This window comes from Chelonoidis abingdonii, chromosome 1 (assembly GCF_003597395.2).
Source record: "Chelonoidis abingdonii isolate Lonesome George chromosome 1, CheloAbing_2.0, whole genome shotgun sequence".
NCBI classification, from domain to species: Eukaryota; Metazoa; Chordata; order Testudines; family Testudinidae; genus Chelonoidis; species Chelonoidis abingdonii.
In genome coordinates this window covers 324,537,574-324,563,032 of record NC_133769.1, presented here as the reverse complement: position 1 = coordinate 324,563,032, position 25,459 = coordinate 324,537,574, and the positions used below count along the sequence as shown (strand labels likewise).

General features: G+C 39.2%; 1 protein-coding gene and 1 pseudogene across 3 annotated transcripts in view; one reads left to right on the top strand and one right to left on the bottom strand.

The window, feature by feature from the left end:
* PDS5B (PDS5 cohesin associated factor B) overlaps positions 1–25,459 on the top strand; it is a 281,843-nt gene that overhangs the window by 12,052 nt on the left and 244,332 nt on the right. For 2 of the 3 annotated variants that reach the window (XM_032781999.2, XM_075061643.1), the window contains exon 2: positions 24,253–24,379. In XM_032781999.2, the coding sequence (XP_032637890.1) occupies positions 24,272–24,379 (108 nt within the window). In that variant the 5' untranslated portion in view covers positions 24,253–24,271. Of the gene's footprint in view, positions 1–5,433; positions 5,516–24,252; positions 24,380–25,459 lie in introns of all 3 variants that reach the window. The other variant, XM_075061644.1, reaches the window with a different exon arrangement.
* LOC142046795 (zinc finger BED domain-containing protein 5-like) lies at positions 441–2,396 on the bottom strand (annotated as a pseudogene).

The window sequence follows — 25,459 nt, the reverse complement described above, 5'->3', positions numbered from 1 at the left end:
CCAAAATAAAAAAATAAAAAATCCTGACCAGTTGCTATCCTGGCCTGTCAGGGTAAGCCTCTGTCGGGCCGGGACACTTAGTTTACTTAGGTCAGCTTTTCCCAAACTTTTTGACCATGGAACACTTTTTAGCCTATTACAGAACACTTATAGTATTATTTTATAGTTGTTTGGTTGTCAAATAAAAAATTGCATTATTTATGCTCAAATATATTTTATTTTATAAAAACAAAGCAAAAAATACAAATTTTAAATAACTTGAACTAACAATTTCTAATGGAAAAGCATGTATAAAGCAGTACAAAAATCAAGTGCAAGAGTCAAAATTAAAGTGTTCTGCTTAAAAACAAACAAACAAACCTGTTTTTATATATACGCAGACACCAAACAAAGATTTTTACTAGGAAAATCTATTTTTGTAAACAAACACAAATTTTGATTTAATGAGTTTGGTGTTTCTGCATTTTTCTATCACAGATTTGCTTAATATTAGAAATAATGCTGGAAAGTTGAATCATTATGTCAGGCGCAGCATCAAGTCTATTCCTATATTTGGTTTTTGTTGCAGTATAATACGAAAATCCCATCTCACACAAATAAGTTGTAGCAAAAGGAAGGAGCACTCGAATTGCATACTTAGCCCCATTAGGGTACTCTTCTACTAGGCTGCGCCAAAAATTATTCAGTGGAAGATCTTTAATTTCTGACTCTGACTTGAAACAAAACTTTAAGTCGGTTAGGCTTTCATAATCATGCACAGTAAAGCAGAGTGGTTTGGCTGTAATTACAAATGGATTTTGAACCCAAGCATTATCATCAGTAGTTGTAAGAAAATATTCTAATAAAGAGGCCTGCAAGTCACGAAGTGCTGTAACATGGTGCTAGAAATTTCTTCACGGACTATAGAATTTTTTCAGTTAGAAATTCATATACTGTAGGGAAGCAGTCAGTTGTTCTGTTCTACAGAAGATGCCTGGAATTCCAGTTTCTTTTTCAATAACGAAGTTTTATCCATTGTAATAAAAATGGTCACATTCTTTCCTTGCAGTGACAGATTAATTTCATTTTAATTTTGCAAAAATATGTGCAAGATGTGCAAGTCTCATTAGTCATGCGGAATTTGTCAGACAGTCATTAACTTTTCATCCTGAATTATCTGAAGTGAAGAATACCAGTAGTTCACTACGAAGCTCTAAAAGCCTCATAAGCACTTTTCCTCTGGATAGCCACTTCACTTCTGTATGTAAAAGAAGCTTTTTATGCTGACTACCCATTTCCTCACACACAATTTTAAATAATCTGAAGTGGTCAAGATTTGACAAAATTGGTAATTTGTACTGGTTCATTGAGCACAATTTTCAGATATGCTGATATTTTAACTGTGAGTGCTTGTCTGTGTAGAACACAATGGCTCTTAGTGCTTTCTGGTGCCACACTTATGATTTGCGTTACAGCTTCCTTCATCTTCCCAGTCATTGCCCAAGCACCGTCAGTACATACATCAATACGTTTTCCCCAACTAATTTCATGCTTTCTGATAAAATTGTTGATGCAGTTGAAGATTTCTTCTCCAATCATGTTGCTTTGCAGAGATTCACATAAGAGAAGGTCCTCTTCAATAATATTTGTCCAATACAGATTTAATAATACTAGTAGCACAGTGAGCCCTGAAACATCAGTGGGCTCATCTAGCTGCAGTGAATACTCATGACAAATTTTCAGTTGGCAAACTAGCTCTTTTTCTATGTCATCGGCAAGATCTGTAATACACCGTACAACAGTATTATTTGACAACTGTACAGCTTCAGTTTTTTTTACCAGACTGTTCTCTCAACATGTACGTTACAATATCTTTCACGCAAGGCTTGATAAACGTTTCTCCAATAGTGTGAGCTTCTCTGGCAAGGGCTGTATGGTAACTTACTCGGTAAGATGCCTCTGTTGCACTTTTCATTGTCTGTTGTAGCAATTTTAATCATCGAAAGCTTACAATTTCTAAGTAAGTCACGCTGCTTCTTGAAAAAACTTATATCTTTGTCTTTGTATTCAGCATGTTTGGTTTCCAGATGCCTACGAAGTTTAGCAGGAGCCAATGAACTGTTTGCTAGTATTTTGTTGCACACGGTGCATCAGGAACATCTTTATTTCCAGCACACGTAAAACCAAAAGACATAACTTTAATCATACTTTCATTTTGGTCTTTTAACACCTGCTGCTGCTTGTGTTTTTTTGATATACTTTGGTGGAAATTCTTTGACCTTAGATAACTTGCTGGTACTAACAGATTTTTTGGCAACAAAAGACTGCGATTGTTCATCCTCACTTTGAAGTGTCACAGTATTTTTGCTTGTTTGTTTTGAGCCACAGTTGGAGTACCAGAAGAACTTGCTTTTCATTTCAAAGTTGTTTCTTGTAGCCACAAATCCATGGTGACTAGGTTTAGTAACAATATTTAGAAATACTGATTTTTGTTAAATTTTGTTTATCACAAATATTTTATATTATTTCAAGCGAAGCTAGTTCAGTTGTGCTTATCACACACACGGAAAAGGCCCACAGGCTTGAACGTGTTGAGTGAATATGTTGTACTCAACATGGCGTAAAGAGAATGGTGTGCATACTGCGGCAGTTTGTGCAGCCTCGAGCAGAAGGGATATGACATCACTAACTAAAACGTGCCCGAAAGGGGTGGACATCAACATGCTTGCGTGCCTCGTTTTCTTTACGCCATGATATTCAGTATGAGATCTGTCAATAACCGGAAAAAGAGTTTTATGTTAAATTATAGTCATTCAAAAAGAGTTGTAAATTACGCTACAAATATGCCAAATTTAAAATTAAAAAAAAAATGTGAAGACTCTTTTTTTAAAATACGATTCTTTCGCGGAACACCTATTCACATTACCAGTGTTCTGTGGAGCACAGTTTAAGAAATGCTGACTTAGGTTTACCTCTGTGTCTGAAGACGCTTGAGATAAACAAACGATCTCGGCCCACCAGCCGCTTATCCTGATGGCCTGGGAGCCAAAGTTTATCAGCCCCTGAATTATAGGGTTGGCTTATGAATGGGTCATAATTTTTTACTTATCCATCTTGGGGGCGGTATGTGTGCGTGTGCGCACGTGTGGGCTTATAAATGAACCGGCTTATGATTGAGTATATGTGGTAATACATTAATGTGACTAATAAATAGTTATCACAAAATAAGTTCTGCTGAAGGAATAAATCTCAAAGTATAATTTAATGCAACAAGGCTTCTGTAACAATTTCTAGTGCATGTTTTTTAAAATTTGATCTAATAAAAAAGATTAATTATAGCTCATTTTCCAGGATTAGACCTATGTTAGCTGCCTGCCAGTGCACTATACTTCCTAACATCAGAGCCATAGTATTTGTGTTGGCTTATTTGTCCATGCTGTACACTACATCCACAAAACTACATTAAAAAAACATTGTTAAAGTTGCAAAGTCAAGCATTCAAAAATTAGTAAATACCAGAATTAAGGAAGCCCCTGCTCTGGAGATAGTTAAGTTCATCATGGGCTTTTCTGTGGTGCTCATAATATCTGATTGCTTCACAAATATTAATTAATTTTTATCTTCAGCCCATGAGTTGAGAGGTTGCTGTATTGTCTGTATTTTACAGGTGGAGAGCTGAGAGAGATTAAGGTCAAACGTTTCCATTGATTATGAGTACCCAATTTGGACACCTAGGACCAGATTTTTCAGAGTACTTGGCATTACATAGCATTTCTGTATATTCAAGCAGAGCTCCCACTGACTTCAGCTGCAGCTGTGAGTGCTTAGCACTCATGTAAGTTAGACCCTGGAGTATCAAATTGGATACCCAGAAAATGAGACACACATAGTGACCACCTCTGAAAAGTTTGGCTTACATGACTTTCCTTGTATTGCATAGGAATTTTGTGGCAGCGACAGGGACAGACACCACTTTTCTAGGACAGAATTCAACTGCCTTAACCATGAGACCGTCTTTTCTCTTTTATGATCCCCTTCCTCATTCGTTACACACCTCCTCACTTCTGCAATAAATGAGGTAGGGGGTCCTATAGGCAACAGCCTCTTTTACTACACAACCCTGATTGATCCGCAGAGCATGATCCATTTTGTGCACGGAAGAGGCAGGGGTCCTGTAGAATAAATAGTATATGATTTGTGTAATAATGCATATGCACAAGGGAGCTAAAATAAAGATGCACATAGGAATCATATTGGCATTTCCTAACTTTTGAATGTTTGACTTCACAACCTTAATGTTCCTGATAGTCTAATTTAAAAAAAAGAAGCAAACTTAACAAGTAGACATTCCACCATGTGGAATCATACTGACATCCACATGGGTCATCAGCAGGGTTGGAACCTTTAGAGCCACAACACAGACTTTTGCTGCTGTATGGACAGCAGCAGAGGGTGATATGAGACACTGTCGGTGGGTCTCCGGTGGGTCTCATCGTTATTTGTTCTTGGTAGAGGAGTGGTGATACTCAGAAATCTTGGATTTCATTCCAGACTCTGGAGGGGAATGTGTATTTGTGAGCTTGCTTTTCTGTCTCTTCGCCTCCAAGTTTGTCCCCTTCTGCTCTGTCCTAGTTCTCTTCTCCTCTCCCCCTCACCCCTGACTCCTTTTCCCCTGTCCCTGTCTCTTTGCTGTCCCAGTTGCCTCTCATCAGGCTTCTTTTTCAGGCAGGTGTAGTCTCCCCCTTTAGCTTTGATGCAGGGTGGAATTGATTTAAATCTATTTGATTTAAATCACTAGTCAGGAAGACTCAAGTTAATCATGGATTTCTACACATGTGCATTCTTGTTGGTGGTTAAACCTTAATACATATTCTTCACAACTCAGAGATCGATGTAGGTTTCATTTTTAGAAGGTGTACACTATACATTTTTAAAGTGATTTATTTTGAAAACTTTTCAGATTCGTTTTACAGCTATATCAGAAAATGAATGATTGTTTGGTTATCTCACTGAAGCAGATATTTATGAAGTCATTGGGAGGTTAATCATTAATATTTGGAGGATTTTCTTGCTATGCTGTATTAGGAGGAGAACATCACCAGACAGACATTTAAATTGTTTTATTTAACTAAAGCAACAATATTATGTATTCTGGATTTTTTTCTTCAACAGCAGACATAATATTTTAACAAAACAAGCATATGAATTTTTGAATTTAATTAAATTAAATTAAACATTCAAGTTTTTTAAAATAGGTTCATTTTTGTTAAATTGTTTTAACTAAATAGTTAAATGAAATATTTAAAAAAACAAAAATTAAATTGACCGTGTCAGCCAGGTTGACATGAGAAACATAAAATATTGGCTTCTGCAACTAACTCAGTCATCTTCACCTTCATTTTCCTGTTTGTTCATAATCTGGAAAAGAAAAACAAGGGTTTCCTGCTTTTTCAGGTCCCAAATGATTTGGAATGAATTAGTCCAAAGGAAGAAAATATTCTTTTTACACCGGCAGAAGAAGCTACTGCTGTTAAAAGTGAGATTATCACTTCAACAGTCTCTGAATCCAAGTGCTAAAGTGACTTCCTCCAGTTCACTGGTGTGACCTTTCTTTAAAACATCATCAGCAAACATTTATTTCTTCAATGAAGGCTACACTCAGAAAGACTTTTGGAATATGCTGCTCAAATAGTTTCACTTTTGTTTCTACTGCCTGTCCCTCCCTTCGCACATTTATCTTCAGACTTCTTCTCCTTGTCCAGATCTATTCTGCCCCTAACAGTATTCTATCCATTGAACTTTCTGAAACTTTGCTCTTTCAGAGAGAGATAAGGGATTGACTCTGTGTACACAAATTTGCAGAGGGGCAATAGAGTTGAGGCCTGTTATTTCTCACCTCTAGATATTATTTATTTATTTAAAATATTTTTGCTGTTAACAAGCATGTTATCTCTAGAGACACAAATCCACAGTTTGAGAACTGCAAAACTAAGCATCTCTCCTGGTATGTTCTAGACTGAGCACTGAGTCCCATTGGGAAGATAGAAAGATTAACCTAAAGCTATACAGAAGCCCCTGGGACCCCATAAAATCTGGCTCTGTGGATGAGGGGAAGCAGTGGATGTTATTCCTTGACTTTAGCAAAGTGTTTGATATGGTCTCCCACAGTATTCTTGCCAGCAAGTTAAAGAAGAATGGACTATAAGATGGATAGAAAGCTGGCTAGATCGTCAGGCTCAACAGGTAGTGATCAGTGGCTCCATGTCTAGTTGGCAGCCGGTATCAAGCAGAGTGCCCCAAGGGTTGGTCCTGGGGCCAGTTTTGTTCAATATCTTCATTAATGATCTGGAAGATGCCGTGGATTGCACCCTTAGCGAGTTTACGGATGACACTAAACTGGGAGGACTGGTAGATACGCTGGAGGGTAGGGATAGCGTGCAAAGGGAACTGGAGAAATTAGAGGATTGGGCCAAAAGAAATCTGATGAGGTTCAACAAGGACAAGTGCAGAGTCCTTCACTTAGGATGGAAGAATCCCAGGCACGGCTACAGACTAGGGACCAAATGACTAGGCAGCAGTTCTGCAGAAAAGGACCTAAGGGTTACAGTGGACGAGAAGTTGGATATGAATCGACAGTGTGCCCTTGTTGCCAAGAAGGCTAATGGCATTTTGGGCTGTGTAAGTAGGGAATCTCCCTCATATGGCGGGAGTGGTGATTCCCCTCTATTTGACATTGGTGAGGCCTCATTTGGAGTACTGTGTCCAGTTTTGGGCCCTACATTACAAGAAGGATGTGGAAAAATTGGAAAGAGTCCAGCGGAGGCCAGCAAAAATGATTAGGGGGCTGAAGCACATGACTTATGAGGAGAGGCTGAGGGAACTGGGATTGTTTAGTCTGCAGAAGAGAAGAATGGGGTGGTGGTGGTGGGGAATTGATAGCTGCTTTCAACTACCTGAAAGGGTGTTCCAAAGAGGATGGATCTAAACTGTTTTCAGTGGTAACAGATGACTAAACAAGGAGTAATGGTCTCAAGTTGCAGTGCGGGTGGCTTAGGTTGGATATTAGGAAAACCTTTGTCACTAGGAGGGTGGTGAAGCACTGGAATGGGTTATGTAGGGAGGTGGTGGAATGTCCTTCCCTAGAGGTTTTTAAGGCCAGGCTTGACAAAGCCCTGACTGGGATGATTTAGTTGGGGATTGGTCCTGTTCTGAGAAAAGTTTGGACTAGATCATAGAATATCAGAGTTGGAAGGGACCTTAGGAGGTCATCTAGTCTAACCCCCTGCTCAAAGCCTCCTGAGATCCCTTCCAACCCTGGAATTCTATGAAAATAGGGTCCCTAATCCATGAGCTATTGGAACTCATTTACAAAACTTTTCTTAAACATTACATGAATATATTGTCTCATACTATAGAATTAGAATGCATAATCTTTATTCCATGATGAGATAAATTATAGCTCAAAGATATATTAATTAGAACTAGATTGATTTTTTTTTTATAAAAAGGATTTTCCTCAAAAAGCAGTTTTAAATAAAAACCATCATTCATTTTTATCCACCCTGATTTGATGTCCAACTCCCAAATTCCAACCCATGCCCAGTCTCTATCCTCCCCTCTTCCCCACACCCATACCCAGTCAACCGCAGTTCTCTCTCCCAGCTCTTTGTCCAAACTCTCTCTCGCCTCCCCCATCACACTGGTTCTTTGTCCTAGTCTTCCCCTGCGCCGATGCTTGTCCCCTAGCTCCTTGCTCCAGTCTCTTTTTCCAGCCAGTCCAGTTATTTTCTGCGTATCAGCTCCTTGTCAGTCAGTCTCCTCTAATTCCCGTTCCCCTCACGCTGGTTCTTTGTCCTGGCCTACCCCCTTCTCCTTTACCTTGTTCAGTCTCATTATTCCCCTAGCCCTACCATCTAGTTTGTCGTCTTGCCCAACGAATCCTTGCTTTTCCTCCCACTGGCTCCCAGTCTCCTCTGCCCCTCCCCTGTGCCCCCTTCCTGACTCTGTATCCTTTCCCATCTGGCTCCATCCTAGGTTTTCTCTCTACCCCCTCAGTCCCAGTCTCACCAGACTCCTTGTCCCAATCTACACTTGGCTGTCCTCGTAGTCCAGTTTTGTTCCTTCTGCATTTGGATCAGATGGCTATTTTTTCCATGTCGCCTGAATGCCTGCAGGGGTATCGTTGAGAGGACAGAAGAGGCAGATTTCCTGTTTTCAGTTCCAGTGCAGACCTCACCCTGATCTGGAGCAGCTGTTAACAGAGAAAGTCCAGCTTCATCCATGAAGTCCTGAGCCGGACTATGCTCATTGCTTTGCGGGGATAGTGCATGTGCTATCTTGTCAGCTGTTGTTGCTGTGAGAGGCTTAGTATGGATGAAATCTTTGGTGATTTTTACAGTTGAAATCAGTCTTTCTGAAGCATGTTGAAACTGAGCTTTTCCAAAGATGTATATCTTGGCCAAATTTCTGTGGATTTTCAGAGAGAACAAAAGGTACATCCCTGACACACATGCTACCTCTTGCCAAATTTCAAGTTCCTGCCCTAAAGCATAGGGTCACTACAACTGTGCAAAGAAAACCTCACCGTAATTTAACCTGAGCAAGATGTGGGTGTTTTTTTTCTCATAGCCATATTCTCAAAAATGGCAGAATCATTCTGGCTGAAATCTTCCAACAAAATTCACTCTTAGGTGGACACCCACCTGGGAAAATGTCAGCCCAAACAATTAAGTGGCAAAAATGGATTTACCTGTTTCTGAGTCATCAGTGACTCAGAAGAAAATGATCTTGACTTGATCAACTTTATAATGTGCAAGAAGAATAAAGTCCAGACTAGTGGAAAAAAAATGCTTTAAAAGGGCCAGTCTCACAACGCAGAAAACAATTGAGCCAGATGAGTTAGGAGGAAGAATTTAATCAATTCAATAACAATTGAACTGTTTAAGAACTTTACAAGATGCCCCAAAAGCCAAAAACCCACTATAGCGGGAGAAGGCTGTATTAGTTTAAAAATATTTTCTTTAGGGGACGGTGAAAGCAGATATAATAAATAATTGAAGAAAGGGGAGGGGGGTGATAATGAATGTAAATCAGAAGCTAGGAATTGTAGAAAAATAAGGGAAGCAAAGGGACACAAGGAGAAATCTGTGGCCAGCAGAGTTAAGGACAATAAAATGTTTAAGTGTATTAGGAACAAAAAGAGTGCTAACAATAGTTGGTCTATTAATAAATGGAAATGGTAGAATTATCAGTATTGATGCACGAGAACCAGAACTGTTCAATAAATATTTCTCTTCTGCATGAGGGGAAGTGAGGAGGGGAGGTGTACATTTTTACCAGTAAGGATATTAACCATTGGAACAATTTACAAAGAATCATGGTGGATTCTCAGTCATTGGCAACTTGCAAATCAAGATTGCCTGTTTTTCTAAAAGATGTGCTCTAGAAATTATTTTGGAGAGGTTCCATGATCTGTGTTATGCAGGAGGTTGGACTTGGTGATCACAAGGATCCCTTCTTGCCTTGGAATATATGAATAAATATTTTGAAACATTTTAACTCTCTACTAGGTCAGAAGAAAAATCTGTTTAATATATTTGACTTCTACCGGTCTTAATCTAGTATATTTATGGTGTAGTAATTGAGCACTTATTAAAGCTAATGAGTTGGTCAAATATGACAAATGTATTAACAGAAATTAATTATTAATTTGTACAATTAAACAAAACATTTGAGTTGTTTCAGGAACCATACCTGTTTCATCTTGTGACATCTTTTTTTTCTATTTCTGCCTGAAGAAATCTACTTCTTCCTTACACCATGATTTTTTTAAAAGTGAATCTTTTTTTTGTTTTGTTTTGTTCTTTTCATCTTTCTCTACATTGTTCTCAAGCCTTTCCTTTTCCATATTTTCTTTATTTTCCTCCTTTAACCTTTCTGCTGTAGTTATTTAAATTCATTAGTCACTCCTGCCCACTCCCATTCATGCAGTTTACTAATAATACTAATTTGTTTTTCATCAGTAGTTCTCAGAGTGCTTTTTAATGGAGGTGGGTATCAGGCAGTCAGGACTAGATAGATCAGTTGCAGGTGGATATGAAAGCTTCAGAGACCCCACCATTCAAGGGAACTCTCTTCTTCCCTCAGGTTTTTGACTGCTGTAGTGGTTGTATGTCTGCTGCTACAACAGTTCCCCACAGCCTTCATTTTTTAGTTCCTCCCATCCCACTGAATGGTGGTGCAAAAGTGGCTCCATTCTTGTCACTTTTACTGTGCCCACTGAGAACTGACAAGAGTTTAGTTAGTTTTCACTTCATTGGAGCTTCTGAACCTGTTGCAGCTGCACTGGAGTGGTGCAGCTGAAGACTTAAGAAGACAGCAGTAAATCAATTACATTTGCTTTGTCATTGGACGTTTTTTTTTTTTTTTTTTTTTTTTTTAGCCACAAGTTCTACAAAAAAGCCTCTCTCCTCCAGCTGCGTCCAGTCCACCATATAAACATCTGTACTTTGGTCTAGTTCTTGCCCTTACGCCTTCATGCTCTCCACAGAATGTTTAATTATTTAATTTGTTTTATTGAGATATTAATTTACAGCAACACCATCTTAGAACCTAACCACATCAGCCACACCATCAGGGGCTCATTCACCTGCACATCTACCAATGTGATATATGCCATCATGTGCCAGCAATGACCCTCTGTCATGTACATTGGCCAAACCGGACAGTCTCTATGCAGAAGAATAAATGGACACATCTGAGATCAGGAATCGTAACATTCAAAAACCATTAGGAGAACTCGTGAATCTCTCTAGTCACTCAATAACAGACCTAAAAGTGGCAATTCTTCAACAAAAAAACTTCAAAAAAACCAGACTCCAATGTGAAGCTAGAGAACAGGAATTAATTTACAAACTGGATACCATCAGATTAGGCCTGAATAAAGGCTGGGAGTGGTTGGGTCATTACAAAACCTAAACTTAATTTCCAAAATACTAATTTCTCCCTTCTGTTACTAACACCTTCTTGTCAACTGTCTGTAATGAGCCTCTCTTACCACTTCAAAAGTTATTTTTCCTCCCTTGATATCCTGCTGCTGTTTGATTTATCTCATTAGACTGACCTCACACTTGGTAAAGCAGCCCCCTTCCTTTCATATATTTATACCTGCTCCTATATTTTTCACTTCATGCATTTGATGAATTGTGTTCTAGCCCACGAAAGCTTATGCCGAAATTAATTTTAGTCTCTAAGGTGCCACAAGGACTCCTCGTTGTTTCAACTTTTCATAGTTCCTCTCTCCCCCATATTTTGTGATACAAGGCTAAAGGTTACAAGAGGTTTCTTGACTTAAGCAGAAACATTTATTTGTCTGACACAGTGACTCTCAATGGATTAATACCATTAATGACACTCTCTTTTTGTGGTGAAGCCCACTGTTTTGCATGTCACTTGTCTATGGTGAAGTGTTAATCTTACCAGAAAAGCAAAATTCTTCAGTTCAAGAAGATCATTGATTAAGCAGATAGCAGTTTCTGTAAATACTACTTACACCAATCCTTACAGGGTATAATGCTGTCCTACAGAGAGAGGAGGATAAAACCCCTTAAGATTTATAGTTCCTCTTTTGCTGATGCCCACTGTGGATAATACTATATACCTTCACTGTTTGAACAGCACTTCTTCAGTTGAAGCAGTGTTGCATCTAAAGATATATTAATGAGAGGAAGGAAAATGCACTCTTTTCATCTAAATATTTTGTCTGAATCAATATGAAACATATCTGTATTTACCCACTAAATCATACTGGTTCAGCTTTTGTAAAGTTTTCTGTTTTGGTCTAGATCTGGGAACTTGTCTGCCAAGTTTCAACCTGAAGTGATTTGATTGTTTAAAAAAAAGTTATGATTCCTTGACAATAGATTCATCTTTTAGTGGGAAAATTTAAGCCAGATCAGACCTAAGCACTGTTGATCACCAGCTAACCCAAGTAAGCCTTTAACAAGACGCAAAGTAAGATTTTCTTGAAAGACTGAATTATAAAGTTGTTTGGCTTTGGTTAATGATATTGCTTTGGACCTGAATGGTCCATCTCTCTCTTCCCCACATCTGTAAAGTTGCCAAAGGGCTGTGCGTTCTTTGAAGAAGAGGAAATAAAAAGAATGGGGAATCAGAACGAGGGAGAAAATTCTGGATTGAGGTAGCAGAAGAGATTGGCAGAAAAATATATGGGGTTGAGAAGGAACTAGATAATAAACGTTTACAGACCTGGTTGAGGTCCCCTTGCCAGACACTTGCCAGGCTGCTATTTGCATCCAAACAGTGGATCTGTGGGCTTTTAAGCTCCGCTTAGTCACTGGTAGGCTTCAGCCACTGAGGCTACAGCTACGCTACTAGTTAGGGATGAGATTCCCAGCTTATATAGTCATATTCTGTACTAGCTTTCGTCTGAGCTAGCACACTAAAAATAGTAGTGTAGCCATGGTACAATAGGCAGCAGTTGCATGGGCTGGCTGCTCTGAGTAAAAAGCCACCTGAACTGTGCAGGTATGTGCTCGGGGTGGCAAGCCTGGGTCGCTGCTTTCTATGCTGCTGCAGCTATACTACTGTTTTTAGCATGCTAGCTCAGATGAGAGTGTGTGTATGTCAGCTGGGAATTACACCCCTTGCTTATAGTGTAGACAGTCTGTCTTTGGCACCGGCCTGTCCAGCATGCTCTGTGGGCATGGACTGTGTCTGGTAACCCTTCTGGAAGTGGGACCCCAAGATCAGTGATCACCTACCAAGACATCCCAGTAGCTTAAGCACACCTTTTCCCAGAACTCCACCCTTCTGAGCACTGTGGTTTATAGCACCTTCATGGACATGTGATAGTTGAAGCAAATAGATACAGGCTTTGGAAAATAATTTCTAAAAACTTTTCTTCACTTTAGACAGCACAAGAGATAAAGATCCATGCAAAATAAGAAACTCTTGTACAGCATTTCTGCCTCAGTTTCCTCATCACTCTTGAGCATTCTTTGGGATTTGGGTTAGTGTCGTTTCAGGGTTCCCTCTGTTGGAATACACTTCTTCAGCTCAGACCTTCTCCTCCAAACATCTTTGACCTCTGCAGTCTGCTTCCTTCAGTTTAATTTACATTTATTCAGATTAACTGTTATTTGTCATGATAGAAAATAAATGATGCATTTCTTTACCTACTAAATGATTGATTTTTTACTTGTGATTTGTGTCAAATTGTGCCAAAAATCGATGGAAATTCAATTCACAAGAACAGTGTTGTACTTAAAGTACTATACGGGATCTTTTCAGGGGGATTAAGGCAAAACACCACATTTGTTAGTAATACAGGTATTAATTAATACTCATCATATGCATATGATACATTACAGTCATGCATTCACACACACACACACAAACACACTTCATCTTGCTGTTGTTACCAACTAGTTGCTCCCCTTAAATGCACTGGCCAGGTGAGTTAGATGGGGGAGGGGTGGAGCTGGGCTTCTGCCGATCCGGATCGATGCTCCGTGGTGACAAGACGAGACCCAGGGTCCTTCTGCAAGACACCTCGTATTTATAGCAGCATCCCTCTTATGCAAATCCAGACCAGATTCAAAATCTGGGTCTGTGTCCCTTGGTCTTTGTGCTGCTTTTTTTTTCTGGAGCAAAATTGGGCTCGTGTCGGTCTTGTCGCTTTTTTTCGGGTGTGTCCAGTGCTGCTCAAAGGGCGTTTTAAAGAAAGTGCTTGCTTCTAATCCCTGAGGTCGTCAATAGTCTGCTCTTTATTGGCCACTTGACAAGTTGTATTGTCCTTGCTCGGTTCCATCCCTCTCAACTGTTGTAGCGTCTGAGGTGGGTCTTCCAACCTCACTTATTTACACCTTATCAGTCAATGGGGCAATTGTATTACAGACGTGGGTGGGAGATCTTATTTACTTCTAGCAAAAAGCACATTCTTCACTTTAACTATACATCCTGGGCTTAAGATTTATACAAAGTTTTCTACCAATTTTCTAATGCAAAGTGTAGATGCAGGCAAGTGTAGTAAATGGTGAACAGAAGTTACATTAATAAAACGAACAATTAAAAACAATTTCATTTATCAGTTCTACAACAGCGTTTGGTTTTTTTAATTAAATAAAACTACCTTAAATGTGCTTGCTACATAAAAAGAAAAAAAAAATTATCAAAACATGTTTTGCATTTATAACATATATTAAAGGAAGTATTTAGTAGTTAATGGAACTGATGTCTGATGACCCTATCTTTCAGTGTTTTAGAACTAGTAGGTCACATCCCCTTGCTCGTAGTTTGTAATCATAGATTAGAAACGGAAAAAACTTCCTTGCTTTTTTTCAACTCCCAGTTTAACTTTGCATTAATTAATCATTGAGTTGAAGTAGCTGAATACACTGAAATTAAGAAAATATTCTTTCTGCACCTGCAGGAGAGGCTGCTATCAAAAGCTGGTATAGCATTTCAGCAAACTGGTTACAGGTGATGGACCAATGGCTTCCACCTTTTCAGTGGTTTAACTTTAAAACTTAGCAGCAAACATGTACTGCTTTCTATTTTTTGTATTTAATTTAAATAATTTTAACAATTTCAGACCTGAACATATACTGTCAATTACCATGTTTTTAAAGTAACTATTTAAAATTTTAACTTAAAGCAAAAAATACTGGTTTTTATCCATTCTGGTTCCCAGCCTCTGTTTTTTAAAGGACTGTACCTCAGTCTTTGTTCCTATCCTAGAGAAGTTCTACTGCTCCTTTCCTTCCCTGCAGATAAGCTAGGTTTAACTGGTTCTTTTAGGTTTCAGATTTCCCATTTGTTTGGGCAAAATCTATTCCGGTTTAGGTTTTGATGATCTTTAACAACCATCCTATTCAGAGATAAACACTCAGGCAGGGATATGGTGCAGATGATAAAACCTAGCTCTTGTACAGCAGTTTTCATCAGTAGATCTTAGAGTGCTTTACAAAGATGGTCAGGATCATTATACCCATTTTACAGATTGGGAAAGTGAGGTGCAGGGAAGGAAGTGACTTGTGCAAGGTCACCCAGTAACCATTGTCAGAGCCAGGAGTTGAACCCAGGTCTCTGGTGTCTTGGTCCAGTGCTCTGTCTAGTAAGCTGACTGCCATATAGTCATAAGGGCGTAAACATATGGAGAACACAACCTAAAACAGAATTAATAAATTGTACATAGACAGATTCCTCAGATTATTATGGTAAACGAGAGAGCAAGTGATTGTATTTTTAAGGAGAGATTTATAGTTCCACATGATTTTGGAGAAGGAGAGGAGGAAGAGGATTTCTGTAGTTTTTCAGTCACCAATGAACTGTTTGGGGTGGATTGGTAAACCAAAAGAAATGTGTGTAAAATCCTTTGTTTTGAACTACAGTAGAATCCTGATTTTACAAAAACTGTTATGTATGACCAGCTATGTGAACCATTTTTTCCTGATGGGGGGTGTGTATGTGGGGAAAAGCACATAATGCAGGTGATGTTGATGGAAAAACAAATTGACATCCCTTCACGTTCCAGTGCCTTCAAACCTTATTGCAAAGCAATTTCCAATACTCTAAAAGACAAGACAAAAAAGATGCAGTGACCATACTGCAACTTATGCACCATATCTTTTGTAACGTTTTGTTCAATTTTATGAATTTTTTTTGTTAACGTCTAAGTCCCCAATTAGTTCGTAAAATGGGGGGTCTCCTACACTCCAAATCAAATCTGAAAGTGAAACTCATCTAGCAGAAATGAAACTCAAATCTTCTCTTGGTCTAAATACTTGCATTTTCATCTGTTGGCAGAATAGGTAACCACTGCGGAACCCATGTGGTTGTCTTGCAAATTGAGGTATCAGGATTTGGAAAACCCAGTAAAAGATTCATCACCTCCTGTGTATTGTGGATTGCAGTGGCTTCCCATACAACATTGTAGAAATTGAAGCATGGCCAATGGATCTCCAGATCTACCGCCTATCCCTTGGGGTAGATAGATGCCCCAAGGCTTTCTGAAGCTCCAAGGCTGGAGTAGCAGCTGTAAAGTGCCTCCCTCTACTGATCCATACCCTGGGTTGGAGAATTACATGCAAATCTGTTCCATGACATTCTTTCCTCCCCCATGTCTTATAGCTTCTTTTTTATGTAGCATTTGCAGTTGTGTACTACTAATCTTAATACATTTTGAACATCTGTGCGCAGTTATGTGCTGCAAGTACTTTGTATATTTAAGCACATCTCCCTTCTTCAAATATTGGTAAATAAGAATGCTATACAATGATACTTAAACGTCTTTTAATTTTTTTCTAATTATTATTTTAAGCTATTTCTGGTTCTGGATTCCACTGATAAAGTCCAAAAGATAGTGCCTTCCCTGTGCAAATTCAGTCAGAGTTGTGATCACTAAAAATCTGCCTTCTGTTGCCCTTCAGTGTGGCAGCCCCTGAGCCAGTGAAATTTATATTCAGTGCAAAACTAAGAACTAAAATCACTTGTTCACTTGAAGGGTGAATATTCCCTCGACCATCAGCATGTTAACATAGGGATTGTGAGAGAGCCCAGAGGAGATGGCAGTTACCTTTCCATCCTTAAAGGGAGGAGCTTAAAACTGTTGTAACGTATGGTAAAGGTTGAGAACCATAGCCTTGAAACTTATTTTGTCAATTTGTGTGGATAGTAGGAAAGGCATAAAGTGTTTGGTTGAGCTGGTTGAGGACTTCATCATTGGAAGCAGCACAGAAGGAGTGAGTTCTGAGCTCCCTTTTTAAGGATGGAATTAGTAAAGCAGGAAGAGAGTTGAATCTCATGCTCTGATCTAGTGTCTGAGGTGCGTCTGTCCTCAAGAGTCCAAAAAAGAGACTACTGATGGCAAAGTCTTTTAAAACTACACTGTTAAACATAACAGTGAGGTTAAGGATGATAGAATAGTCTTCAGCTATGGAGGGGATTGAAGTCACGTTTGAATGGACCAAGAATGCTTCAGAGAGTTTGTTGGAGTGATTAAGCTTTTTCCCAGCATTTGTTGAAGCAGGGTAGTTTATGATAGGCTTGGCAAGGTGGATGGGTGAGATTCTGTGGTCTGCATTGTGCAGGAGGTCAGACTAGATGATCATAATGTTCGCTTCTGATCTTAAAGTCTGAGACTTACGGACAGCAGAGAACACTTGCCAAGAGTCTTGTCTACTCCATGCCCTGTTTTTGTTTGAGTAATCTGTTGTAAAGATGAAATGTAAGTGTTAGAAAGAAGGTTGTATGTGCTTCATATGGAAAATTGATTGCAAGTAATTTACTATTAACTGAAGAACGTGAACTAGGTACCTTTTTTGAGTGCTAAATCCGAGTCTGCATGAGGCAGTGAGCGCAGCACATTAGAGTGTTTTGCAAATCATATCCCTTTGTAGACAATCCCTTAAAATTACTCTCCTTTATACCATGTGTTATAAACATCTTGAGTGAAATAGCTGTAAAAATACAGTGTCTTTTTTTTTTTTTTTTTTTTTTTTTTTTTTTAAATAAGGTGAATTTTTTGTATTGATAGTTTTTGGATTTGGGATTTTAAATAATATGTGATTTAAAGTCAGCCAATAGAAAGATAAACTTGCATGAAATATAAAATTGATCATGGTTATGTTGAAGTTTTCAGAGTTTCCTTTATCTCTTGGAGAAGTTTCATACAAGAATAGCAGAAGGGGGCAGAGCTTTATTTGTCTTCAGGGTTTATATTACAGTGAAATATATATTGGATCTTTGAAAAAGTGCTCTCATTAGTTGGCTTTGTATCTATTGGGAGATGTTCATATTTTTAATATTGCCACAATATCAATCACAATTGAAGCACCATGTGATGGGTCTGTCTTAAACTTACTAAAGTGAAGAATGTTGAGCCATGTAAACTGCCATCCAAACAGAAATAATAAACTGCATCTCACTGAATTGTGTTTTAAGACCTGTCTGTAGGGCATGGATCACTGACTTGAGATACTGTAATGGTACTTACTAATCCATTAAATCTGTCATGTCAGTATTTAGTAATGTGACCCATAGTCCATGTTGTATTTACACTTAAGCACACAGCAGAGTTCTATACTCTTGCACATGTAAGGTCAAGGAACGATGTTCTAAAAGTCTTCATAAAAAATAGTGTATGTGTAAGGCACCTTTTACCTTTTGGTAACTTGGCTATTTTAAAGTAGCCATCTGGGTTTTTTAACTTAATTCGATGATTCTCTGGTCTTAATTGTCCTGTAAATAATTACATTTCTAATTACCAATTTGAATCTGTCCTAGGTTGGCAGTGACAGTCATTACTACCTGATGTTTCTGCTAATGGTAATGAATTGTATTCAATCCAACCCCCTGTGGATAACCATAACTTCGCATTAAATGTGGTTTTAAATGTAATTTTCTTCACATAGAAGTAGAGTGAAATGCTATGATACTTGCATGTATGCAATTCATAATTTTAGCATTTAAAGAAAACTATAAGTATTACTAAAGTATTCAGTACCAGAGATCGAACTTTTTCATATCAACTAGCCACAATGATTCAGTCTGCTAGTTTAAGTGAAAAATACTCTGCTCCACTTCTGCAATGTAAAGGAATAAAACAATTGTGTACTTTTGTACTGTATTTAATTGTAGCAGTGTTAATCACCTTCTGTTTAATAAACTAAAAATGCAGCTTAAACTCTCTCCTTGCTTTTCACATTTTCTAGCCTCTCTGGCTTAACTCCACTTGTATCTTCATATTATCATTGTTCTGGGTGTGTTCCCTCTCTTCCTTCTTTATAATTCCCTTCTCTTTTCCTACATTGTTTTTTTTTCTCATTTTCCTCAGTTTACTGTCTCTCCCATTTCTTCCCCCAAAGTGTGTAACATACCAAAAAAAAAAATGCAATCTCCTCTTCTTCTCTTGGCTACTTCACCTACCTACACCTACCAATTTTCTCGCATATACCCACAGGCTCACATCTGGTTCCTGTATCTTCCAATTTAAAACAGCAAGGACTCTGTGCTACCTGCCTTTGACTTGCATGGGAAGAGACACAGCATCTGGACCTTCTCCCTAACGTAATTCATATCTAAATTGATTCTGAATTTACCAGGGCTGACTTTGCTGTCCTGAGGGTTTATCTATTCAGGGGACACTATCGTAGGACCTAATCACATCAGCCACACCATCACAGGTTCATTCACCTGCACATCCACCAATGTAATATATGCCATCGTGTGCCAGCAGAGCCCCTCTGCCATGTACATTGGCCTAACCTGACAGTCTCTATGCAGAAGAATAAATGGACACAAATCAGATGTCAAGAATTATAACATTAAAAAACCAGTCGGAGAACACTTCAACCCCCCTGGTCACTTAATTACAGACCTAAGAGTGGTAATTCTTTAACAAAAAGCCTTCAGAAACAGACTCCAACGAGAAACTGCAGAACTGAAATTAATTTGCAAACTGGGCACCATTAAATTAGGCTTGAATAACGACTGGAAGTGGATGGGTCATTACACAAAATGAAAACTATTTCCCCATGCTAATTTCCTCCTACTGTTACTCACACCTTCTCCTCAACTGTTTGAAATGGGTCATCCTGATTATCACTTCAAAAACTTTTTTTCTCCTGCTGATGATAGTCTACTTCAACTGATTAGTCCATTAGAGTTGGTATGGCAACATCCATTTTTTCATGGGGGGTGTGTGTGTGTGTGTCTATTGTTTGTATATAAAAAACATCTTCCTACTGTATTTTCCACTGCATGCATCTGATGAAGTGGACTTTAGCCCACAAAAGCTTAGGTGCCACAAGTACTCCTCATTCTTTTAATTTACCATGTAGATGATGAATTTTCTAGGCTAGTTTAAGAGCTCATGAACTTAGAAAAAAATGGAACCTATCCCAAGTTTTTGACACATGTAAAAGTATGCCGTACTTTGAATTGTATTTTTAATCTAGGATTGTAGGATAGGTAATTTGAGGGAAGATATATGAAATTTTTTTTCAAATTTGTATTTTAAAAAATCAGTAGGAGTATATCCTGTGCTATGGGTGCATATCCTATTTTAATTTTGAAAGCCCAGTTCACTGGTATACTGTCTGTTTTACACCATTAGAGTTTAGAGCTGCTTTGCATCGGCAGTGCAGTAGAAATCAGCCAGGATGGACACCCCACGTTCCCCTTTGAGCTATCCTCCACTTTCCCCCTAAGTCCACATGTTGCTTGTTTTACCTCCTATTGAGTGGTAGTCTTTTGCCATTCGCTTTTTCATGTGTGTCCGTCAGGAGGTTCTGATGTATAAAATCTTCTGTCAGAGAAACTCGCAAAACTTTGCTCTTTAAAAATGTAGCCTGTCTTCATTGGGACTGAAGCTTTAGAGCACGTCTTCACTGGCAATGTTAAAGTGCTGCCAGGGCAGCGCTTTAACTTGGCTTGTGCAGGGGGAGAGTGCTCTCACTGCTCTAAAAAAACCCCACCTCCATGAGGGGAATAGCTACCGGTGCTGGTGCACTGTCTACACTGTCACTTTACAGCTCTGAAACTTGCAGCGCTCAGGGGGGTGTTTTTTTTTTTTTTTTTTTTCCGGCCCCCTCCCCACACCTCTGGACAAGAGAGTTGCAGCACTGTCAAGTGCCAGTGTAGACAAGCCCTTAGACTGCACTCTGTGAGGTGCAGGTGAATGAAGGAAATGGCCATCTTTGTTTATAGTAGCCTAGCCTGTGGCCTCATTCCCATTTAGATAAATAGCAGTGGATGTCAGCCATGAAAGAGGGTAGTCTGTCGTAGAATTCTCTGGTGTAGAACAATATTCTTTAGGCTCTGCTAAAGAAGAAACTTCTATTATGAAGAATGGCAAAAAAAAAAAACAAAACACAACAAAAAAACACCGTTAAGCCTAAAACAACTAATGTAACCTATGATTACAAAGTTTCAGCAACTTTTAACTATATGGAAAGTTAAAATGTCCAACACTGACTGATTTTAAAATTAATCTTAACTCATCAGCTAACATTTACTTATACATTCTAAGAATTAAAAAATGCTGTAATTTTTGGACGGGCACATTGTCTTTTTCATAGTGTGTGTGTGTGTGTGAGAGAGAGAATCTCTCTGCTTAGGTGAAAAACTCAGCTCAGCCTTAACTGTGGAATCCTGACTAACACGTCAATAAGACCCATACACAAATATCCACCAAACTCCTCCAACTCTTAGCTTATTCTCTTCTCAAGACTGAGGGGGCTGAAGGTGAGCTTTTTAGTGTGCGCTTTTCAATGTGCAAAGAAGATTAACATCTGGGGTCTGTAGAACTAATGGTGGGGAGAGCAAATTCCAATGTCGAGGACCCCACTGGTGAATACCTTTCAGCAGCTCATTTTCACTTTATATCGAGGGGACTCCAGTATGAATGCTTCTTTTGATCTCAGGGGTGACAGCATGGACTGGGGAAAGAGGTGAGCTCTTACATAACCTGGTTCCAGACAATAGAAAATTTTTGGCCATTTACAATCAACTCCACAGCCTTTTTCCACACTTAATGCATTAACTTGTGAATGCTGCATCCTATAATTCCAACATTCCATGAAATGTACTAGGCATTGGTGGCCAGTGACCAGAATCCTTTTGATCTTGGGGGCGGGGGGGAGGAGAAAAATGCAGGATCAGTGTAGCCCCTTCCATCTGATTAACACAGCCATAGTGGCTTCAAGCACCTCTACAATTATCTATAGATCACAATTGGTTGATGGCACCCATTAATGCTTTGTGCATAACAGTATCCTGTCAATAGAGTTAACAAACAGCCAGACAGAAGAATAATGGGGCGGGGGGAGACTAAGAGGGGAATGGGAGTGTGCTTCTGGCATGGTGGGAGCGGGAGATAATGAAGAACACTAGAATGGGACGGGCCACTGGTATGGAATGAGCTCGTACAGAGCCTCTGCCATGAGAGGAGAGAGAATGAGCGACCTTGGAGTGGAGGGACACAGAGAACCCCTGGTGGGGTGGAGATGGGGAACCCTTGTATGGGGAGAAAGGGGAAAATAGGTATTCACACAGACTACTTGTCAGTGGTGGTGGGGAGAATGGTTATCCTTTAGACGATTCTTCTCATACATCTCCAGCTTTCTGTAGGTGCTACTCAGGTCTCTGTCCTGTCCCCCTTTCTTCTTCCTCTGTACCTTCTCTGGATAATCTGATATGCAGACACAAATTCAGCTACCATTTCTATGCTGATGGCCTCACAGATCTACCTCTGTACTTCATACCTGTCTCATTCTGTCCAGACTGAAATCTCAGCTTCTTTCTCTGACGTCTCCTTATAAATGTCTTGCTGTCAGCTCCAGCTAAACATGACTAAAAACAGAGCTCCCAATCTTCCCCCTCAAGCCCTCCCCACTACCTCTTTTTTTGATCACTGTGGACAACACAATCCTGCCTGTCACTCAGGTCTGTAATCTGGCTCTGATCTTTTACTTAGACCTCTATCTAGGTCCTCATATTCAGGCTATGTTTAAATCTTGCTGATTCTTACTGCATAACATCTCTAAGATACGGCCTTTCTTACCCATCCACACATCAAAACTTGACCTTTTTTTTGATTGCTGCGATATACTTGTCTTGGAGTTTGGCAGTCTTCCTTGCTCATAATTATTCAGAGTGCCGCTGCAAAGATAATTTCCCTAGCCCATTGCTTTGACCTTGTCATCCCTCTCTTTGCAACCCTCCAGTGGCTCCCCCTTGTTTATTACATCAAGTATAAGATGCTTATCTTCACTTTCAGGGCCCTTCACACCAATCCCCACCCTACCTATCATCTCTCATTTGCATCAAGCTGTTGATGCCTGCCTCCCGTTCCCCCATTATGTAGTCTCCATTGCCCACTTGTTAAATTTTCAAACAAGCTTTTTTTCCCCCCTTTCTCCTATGCTGCCTCTCACACTGGGGAGCTGGTCCCTGTAAACATCCACTATGTCATTCTCATTGAAATCCCTCCTCAAACTCTTGAGCTATGATGTCTACAAAAACCTTGAGGCTGGTTGGGCTGCTGATGTGCTGTGACCACTGCCTGTAACAAATGTCTCATTGTTTCCTTAAACTTCTCCTGTTGTCTCTTGCATGTGCTTAGATTGTAAACTCCTTGGGGCAGGGACTTCTTTGTTCAGTGTTTGTACAGCAGCTAACACAGTGGGGTTCTGGTCCATGAGTAAAGCTTTTATGGACTGTGGCAATACAAATAATAAAGATGAGCATCGCCTCCCTGCAGATGTTAAAGGTTGTAAAAGTCTGCTGATGTGTAGCCCCTCTCCTGTTTTCCCTAGACTTCTTATATGTGGTTCCCTGGAAGTGCTGCTGGAGTGTTCTAGTCAACGTGTTCCTGGGGGCTAAATGGGAACCTTGGGTCTGTTGCCCCCTAAGTTTGGAGCAGGGGCATGGGAGAAAGCTCCCAATAGGCATGTCCTCTTCCCTTCTCCTGCTGTTCTACTACCCATGCTCCTGCTATATTTCAGTGTTTTTCCACATCTCTTCTAGGATGGGAGAAGGAGATTGTTACATATCAGTGGCAAATTAAAAGTAAAATTTTCAAAAAGTGCCTCAGTGAGTTAGTCTCCTAAATCACTTAAGCGCTTTGGAAAATTTTACCCAACATCTTTAACTTGTTTACTTCTGTTTTTCTAACTGTATCTTTAGTTCCTTTTAAGAGAGCTCTACTGTGAGAGCCTAGAAGTCCATAGGATCTAGGGAGCATGTTATTGTTTTTTGATTTATCAAGTTGTCAGCATGGTAACGAAAGGCAGCATTATCTGCACCTTAGTATACTGGTCAAATTATAAGTAAGTATGAGGGATTGTTGTGTTGCTGTTTTACTTCTGGAGGTAATGTTCAGTTAGAATGTCTTAGTGGCTTAAAATATCTGAAGAAAATTTGCTCTTGGTTCCTTTCTTTAGGGTGCCATTACGTGAGAAGAAACCTTAGGGTCTGTACAGTCACACCGTTGATTACTGAAAGACAAACAAGGCCAGCTTTACCCTCAATAATAAGGGTATCGCTCCTTTTGGCTTCAGTTGGACTTGCAAGTGTTTATTTGAAGGGTAAATTTAGGGCCCTTCATATTTATCTCACTACCTATAAAATAAGCCATCTGTCCCACTAAGATATTATGTATTCACCCAGTCTGTTGTATTGCAAGTTATATCAAGATAGATTAAAAACTATTTGTGAAAGTACTAACTAATTTTGATTTTCTCTTTACAGGTTTTAAAACAGTGAAATCATGGCTCATTCAAAGACACGAGCCAATGATGGAAAAATTACATATCCTCCAGGAGTCAAAGAAATCTCTGATAAAATATCTAAAGAAGAGATGGTGAGGCGGTTAAAGGTTAGTAAACAGCCTGCTAAGTTTGGAGGTTAATTTGGGGTATCTTGAAATTACTTTTAATTTGAAATGAGACTTTGCGTAATATATATTATATGTATTGTATTTGTGGTTTTTTACTCGTGTTAACTCTCAGAATAACTATTGGCTGCTTTCTGTTTTTGTGTGTTTCCACTGCCTCAGACTAGTTCATCCAAAAATATTTGAATAAAATTGGAAGCACAAAGTGACAGTAAATAGTGGAAATGACATATTACGATTTCTGTGACATACTATTTAAAATAATTATTTCTTCTTTAAAAACAAGGCTATGTATGTGGAAGGATCTCCTTAAATAGAATTGCCCTGGGTGAGTGTGTGAGATGTTTATGGGATAAGTATGGATTAAAACTTTTTCTGTCACTTCCATTATCCCTTTCACATATCTCAGGAGGGTGGTGGTGCCAGGTGCTTTATTCTGGAAAGAGGTGTGGTTGCTTTTTAAAAATAATTTGCCTTCTCCTGTATGTTCTTTGTGCTCTATTAGGAATCTATGGTTGGTTGATATATTTCCACTATACTAGTGCTGAGGTGTCATAGAGCAGAGCCAGTCCAGAACTAGTATGTTAAATTTTTTGATCAGCACGTGGAAATGAATTAAAAATTTTATTTGATACCTTATCTTTTCTCCTGTTTTTTTTATTTTGAATTTCTCTTTAGTGGAAGAATGGTCGTGTTGTGGTTCATTTTCACATAAAATCTAGAAAGAGAGAACTAAAATGTCCCTTTTGATTAGCTTGATTGGTGCCCTTGCAGTAGGAGGCTGTCTGATATCAAATGAAAATGTTGTAGGGTTAATCCCAGTTGTTAGCGCACTAGAATATAGCGACTATCTTAATGTGGCTGAGGACAGCAGACTGCAAGTGAGGCCTGGTCTACACTACGCGTTTAAACTGATTTTAGCAGCGTTAAACCGATTTAATGCTGCACCCGTCCACACTACGAGGCCCTTTATATTGCTATAAAGGGCTCTTTAAATCAGTTTCTGTACTCCTCCCTGACGAGAGGAGTAGCGCTAAAATCGGTATTACCATATCGGATTAG